The 6,235-nt window shown below is 51.7% G+C and overlaps 1 protein-coding gene across 1 annotated transcript; it reads left to right on the top strand.

Moving 5' to 3' along the window:
* The first annotated feature begins 3,435 nt into the window (after nucleotides 1-3,435).
* On the top strand, nucleotides 3,436-6,235 carry prr35 (proline rich 35). Its single transcript, XM_056577594.1, has 2 exons — nucleotides 3,436-4,856; nucleotides 5,118-6,235. Exons 1-2 carry the CDS (start codon nucleotides 3,436-3,438, stop codon nucleotides 5,956-5,958), a joined length of 2,262 nt encoding a protein of 753 aa, XP_056433569.1. The 3' UTR covers nucleotides 5,959-6,235.

Genomic DNA, 6,235 nt, shown 5'->3' with positions numbered 1-6,235 from the left:
ATACCTTGAATTATTTGAACGCATTGATATTAATTCATATTTAATATTAATTAATAGCTTCCACATAAATGTGCTTAAATACCAAATATAGTACATAAAGTAAATAAGTCAATAAATATAAAATAAAGTACTCCACGGATATTGGCATACTCCCCATATAAGGCATTCCTATACGGGGAATTATGTTTTACTTAATCAAATTAAACGAACCACAGGGTTTACAGGCCTATGACCAAACAACTTCAAACTAATTCTGATTCATGTCTATTTATTTGAAACCCATGGGTATCACCAGGGGATCGAACCTGTGCCAATATTGTTCCACTCCACACAGAGGCGCGGCGGAGGGGGCGGAGAGCTGGCTGCGTAAAAGCTTGTGCGTAAAAGCTGCAGGCGGCGCTGGGAGTCGATATAAAGCCCCCCCGCTGCCGCCCCCGCGCTCCCACTCCAGCGGGACGCGCAGCACTCCCGTCGTAGCTTTTACGCACAAGAACCTGCAGCCAGACGCGCCGGGGACGTACCACAGCCAGACGCACCGGGGACGTACCACAGCCAGACGCACCGGGGACGCAGCGCGCCGCGGTCCAGGTATGTTGGAACAACTACTAAGATTACGCACTTTTAATGACGACAACCATGTTTGATTTATCTTTGTTTATGTCAACACATACGACGTGTGATGGAATGTGTTGGCGTGAGGAAATAGCGGTTTAAACTATGACTTTAGTGTCGGACGAAGGAGGCCTTTGGGACCGTTTCGTCTTATGAAGAGAAGGCTACTGTTCTTAGTATAAAGATTATTTTGGATCATTTAAATTAAACCTATAAATGTATTTGTCCAAACTGCTTGTTGTACGTGCTGGTAATGTGTGCAGGAAAGCCAGGCCCTGCTAATTAATGTCACCATTAAACACCACGTTCTGGCTATGATTTATAAATTGTATCATATTTGTTGTGCACATTAAATGTATTATCAAGAGAGATATAATTTGTACTCATTTAATATTTTAATATGACATTTTTAATGTGTTGGATAATTAATCCTTACATAACATTATATGTAGCCTAATTATATTTAATGTTTTATATTTTAGAAATTAAATTTGTTGTAAGCACAACCTGCAAAATTTCTTCAGTTGCTCAAAAGTTAAAATCTAGCGACTCACAGTTTGCCAGGATCACAAGATCACCGTTCATTAGAACCATTTGAAACCTGACATTGATCATCACGTCTAATCCCAGCTAATCCTCTCCCTCTGCTCCCCCTCCCCAGAAGCAGACCACCACGCCGACTGCTCCCTTCCCCAGAAGCAGACCACCACGCCGACCTCCCCTGTCCTCCGTACGGCCGTCTTAGGTAAGCCTCCCCGTCCCTCTGTGTGTGACCTGATCCCAGCAGGGAGCTAGGCTGAGATGTCGCTATAGATCCAACAGCACCACGGCTTGTCTCACTGAGGGTAAATCGATGCTTGTAGTGGTTTAACCATCTGAACAGAAGCCCCCGCAGACCCCTGCCCATGGGCTGGGCTGCTGCGGTTGTTACGTAACTCATCAATGCTTTTAACATTTAGCATTTAGCCTCCTCGGTTGAAACAATAGATGACATGAACGATCATCGACCCACAAGGCTAAAAACAGGGCCGGGGGCCTGGGGGGCCCGAAGGGGGAGGGCTGTCAGTGGTCAGGGAGCCGATCACAGCGGGGGGAGAATATGATTTTTATTGATTGGTTCTTAATAGCAACTGTAAGTCTCCATTATGAGGCAGAGAGCAGGGATACGGCCTCGGGGAAGACAGGATGGCCCACCGACACAAACGGGACACTTGTGTAGGGGCAATCGGGGGAGGAGGGGAACCGGGAGCCCTTCATTTCAGAGCTCGGAGAACCAGGGAGAGCTTGTCAAATAAAGGAGAAGCATGACGCTTTCAGTCGTCAAATGCAGACAAATAGGGTTTCATCCGCTTTTCCTCAAATAGCATTTTCACTGAACAACTTGAAGGACACCCGAATAAATAGACCCCTCACAGCAGGGGCTTCAAAGAACACAGCAACCTCCTCTTCTCTCTGTGGGGAAGCTCAGGGCTGTGCTCCCAGTTAAACAAGACCCTAATGCATCATTCATCACTTTGAATTCAATAGAAAAACATTTTTATTGGGAAATGTTACATATATTTTTTGTATGCTTTTTAACTAAATTAAAACCTAGAAATTATCGTGATTTTTTTTTTTTAAACATTTACTTAGATATAGATTCAAGCCAATAATAATAATAAGTGTGAAAATACACAGTATATGACATTTATATAGGAATATATATTCAAATATATACAGTAAGTCAAAATATAATATAATATATAGGGTAATGTCAAATTTTGCTGTTTATCTTTAGGTTACAATGTTTCCACAAATATAAAAGTATGTAAAAGTATCTCTCACATCTAAAATTATGGATAGATCGTCAATGAAATTGTTATTCAAATTAAAAAAAAATAACAGAAAAATAATAGTCATTCAGTATACACTTCAGAACGTGGAAGATCCTCAGAACCTATTCTTTAATTTCTCCTTTTGAGTATTAAGTATTTATCAAACATGATATTATTAGAAAAAAACGGTTATTGGACAACTCAATTGTTAAATTGTTAAAATGTTGACATTTTAAAATGGGTTTTGACAAAGTTTTAGAATTTGATATTTAGTGATATTTGCGAGCCCTGTCAGATCCTCAGACGAGGACTCACAGGACTTTAACTAAACCTCCGTCCAAAGTGGAACTTAGCAGGCTCTCCTCACCCTGGGAGCTCAGAGGAGCAGATGAAGCCGGGTGAAGCTCTCTGACCCAGATCCACGCCCACCACTAATGATGCCCCATGGGCGCCTCATTAAAGACCCAGGCTCCAGCCCGCTCTCCCTGCCCGCCCAGGCCTCCCCTTCCCTGGCCGCACCGCGCCTGTAGCCGGCCTCCGGGGCTCCAGGCCTTAACGTCAGGGTCCCGTGAGCGCAGCCCCTCTGATCCAGGTGCAGAGCCCCGTGGGCCCCGGCCCAGACCCCCAGCCCAGGGCCTGCTGGCTCCGCCGGGGCCCTGAGTTTAATGAGGAGTGGCAGGTAAAGTGGGTGGTGGTTGGTGGGTCAGACCCCCAGGGGGGATAAGGGCCGGGATCCACCCGTGGAGCACAAATAGGAGGCTGACACTTATTACCGAGCGCCATGTGTCAGCCATTACCCCCTAGTACCCACACCTTAATGCTCGGTGGTCTGCAAGGCTGATGTATTCTCTTTTATGGCACAGCCCATGAACATGTTTTGTTGAGAAGATAACAAACCACATTACCCTAAACCACTTGACCCTTTATTGAACAAATATTTATTTCCGTTTTGCAGGACATTTGGAGGAGACGTTAAGTTAGCCCTTGTTCACAAGAGCCCGGGGGAGCCATGTCTAAAGAGGATGGGTGTAAGGTCGCGTCCGTCTGCAAGCACAAGGAACGCAAGCCCAAGAAGCCCCACTACATCCCCCGGCCCTGGGGGAAACCCTACAACTACAAGTGCTTCCAGTGCCCCTTCACCTGCATGGAGAAGTCTCATCTGTACAACCACATGAAGTACAGCCTCTGCAAGAACTCCCTCTCACTGCTCATAGAGTCCGACTGGCCCTACAAGAAGGGCAACATCCTCCATCCCGAGCAGCTGCGCCCTCTCCAGCACGCACATGGGCTCCACAAGCCACAGAAGGAGGACCAGGGGCAGGGGACAGAGCCTGAGGAGAGGCCCAGGCAGGGGGGTCCCTTAGACGAGGAAGGGGAGGACCCAGAGAGTCGAGGAGGAGGAGGAGGAGAGGAGGAAGAGGCGGGAGGAGGAGTGGATGGGGCAGAGCTCACAGGGCTAGCAAAGGAGAACTCTGGCAGGAGTCAAGGGCTCACACAGGGAACCAAACACCCTGTAAGCCGGCAGGAATCCGAACTCCTCATGGCAGACATGTTCTCCCTAGAAGACCAGCTTCTGAGGGCCCGCTCGGTGGAGGTGGAGGCCCAGCTGAAGCAGTACAAGCTGTCCAAGACCTGCCTGACCGCGCCCGGCCTGCTGTCCGAGCACTGGAGGCTGCTGACCATGAGCCACACCAAGGCCAAGGCCGAGGGCGTCCAGTCCAGGATGGGAGGCTCCATCCCTTGCTACCCTCCCCCGCCCAATCTCCTGGACTACCAGGACCCCACCGGGCTCAACCTGTCCCTGCTTGGGGTGGGCTACCCCATCAGCCCGGGCCTCTTCTCCTACATGAACGCTGCTGCTGCTGCTCCCGGCTTAAACACCCCCACCCACGCCCAGATGGCGGACCAGCTCCCCTTCCTCGCCTCTGCCGCGCAGCTCATCCACCCCTCCTCTGGCATCCACGCACACCCTGACCGGACGCTGCTCGCGCCACGCCTCTTCTACCCCTTCCTCTGTGAGCACAGCCTGGGAGCGACCGCATTCGGGAATGGTGATACCAGCAAGGGGATGAAGGCCCCCGCCGGCAGCACATCCAGCAGTGGGCTGGCCGGCCGGCTGCCCAGTTACCCCCCTAAGGTCAACCTGTGGAAGGTCCCCGCAGTGCGACCAGGGGCCCACCCATCGTCCCCCCAGGCCGGCTGGGTCTCCCCCCAGAGGGAGGGCCCTGACCCAGGTTTCAGGCCGGGGGAGAAGCTGACGTCGGCCGCCAGGGAAGGTAGAACTGGCTGGGGCCTCAAGAGGCCCGGGGCCCTGCAGGGGATGAGTGAGGCCCCTGTGGAGAAGCGGCCTGCCGTGGGATTCGGTCTGGAGGTGATGAAGAACATACAGAACTCCTCCTCTCCAGCTGACAGGCTTCTTTTGCACAGCAGGTAAGAGTCATTACTATCAATGTCAAATTTAACCCACATTATATTATATTATATATATATATATATATATATATATATATATATATATATATTATATCTAAGTATCGTCCGATCATTCTCTAAGGTCGTATTTGTAAAACTGCTAACCTTGCTTCATTCTGAATCATGTTCCTACTCTGCACTTTGTTTCTAAAATTAGGTTGTGTGACATTCTAGATTGTATGCACATTTTGAACTTGGACGCTCTGCCTGTTCCCTCAGCTCCCAAGGGGCCCAGCTCGTGTCCCGGCCGGTGGAGCCGTGGCAGGACGACACCCCTCCCGGCCCCAATATGGAGCCGTCGTCCCGGGCCGGCTGTGGGGAGGACCCCAGACCGGGCCGCACCACGGGCAGGACAGCGGGGCCGGTGGCCGGGCCTTCCCAGTCGGTGGCCGGGCTCCTGAACGACCTCTCCAAGGCCCTGCAGGAGTACCAGGAGGCGGAGAGGAAGATCTCCGACCTGGACAAGGAAGACCTCCCCGGCCAGGGTCACCTGTGGGAACACCTGAGCACCATCCGCAGCGAGCTCTTCCACATCCACCGGGCGCTGGAGCAGACGGCGGCGCACAACGAAGGACCCCTCGACCTGTCCGTCAAGAGGGAACCCGACGACGCACCGGCCAACCACAGCAGCGCCGACGACGACGACCACACCAAAGACATCTCCCCGGAAACCGAAGAGGAGGAGGACGACACGGAGCAGAAGGAGGAGGAAAAGGAGGAGGGCGAGGACGGGGCGATCGAGAGCGAGAGGAAGGCCATCAAGGCTTCTCTGGAGTGCCGGACAAAGTCTCTGGACATGCTGATCAAGATGAGTCAGGCCTGTGTCCCCGCGCTGAGCGGCCAGGGGGGGGGCGCCCCAGGGGGGTTCGGTCTGAGACCCGGTCCGGCTGAGGTCCTCTGGCCGGGCAGGACCACCAAGTGTGAGGCCGACTCCAGCGTGCTGCTCTGCCCCGACGGACGCCCGCTGGTGTCCCACATCGCCCCCTGCTCGGCCCAGACACCGAAGAGGCCCCCGTCTCTACAGCGCCCTCCTAGCCCCCTGAACGCCACCGACTCCTAGGAAGCCCCCCGGGACTTCCACCACCACCACCACCGCCGCATCTGGAGCGCCGTCTCCAGCCTTGTTTCTTGCTCTTTCCTCCTCACTTCCTGTCACACTTTGCACCTTACGAGACGAAGGAAGAACTCACGTCTGAACTGAAGAACTAATCAACTACATGTGAAGGTCTGGTTGTCAACGTGGGATGATCTGGAACGTTGGCTTCCCCTTTCACATGATCATGATAACATCACAATAAATGTTGAAAGGAAATACATAATTTATAACTCTGTTGGCA

The sequence above is a fragment of the Gadus chalcogrammus genome, chromosome 18, assembly GCF_026213295.1.
Source record: "Gadus chalcogrammus isolate NIFS_2021 chromosome 18, NIFS_Gcha_1.0, whole genome shotgun sequence".
NCBI lineage: Eukaryota > Metazoa > Chordata > Actinopteri > Gadiformes > Gadidae > Gadus > Gadus chalcogrammus.
This window is presented reverse-complemented; position numbering and strand designations above follow the sequence as displayed.

Bases quoted from the DNA above. Each gene is read 5' to 3' on its own strand.
- prr35 (XM_056577594.1), top strand. From the start codon at position 3,436: ATGTCTAAAGAGGATGGGTGTAAGGTCGCGTCCGTCTGCAAGCACAAG. The intron at 4,857-5,117 runs GTAAGAGTCATT...CTGTTCCCTCAG, and splicing joins AGGCTTCTTTTGCACAGCAG to CTCCCAAGGGGCCCAGCTCG.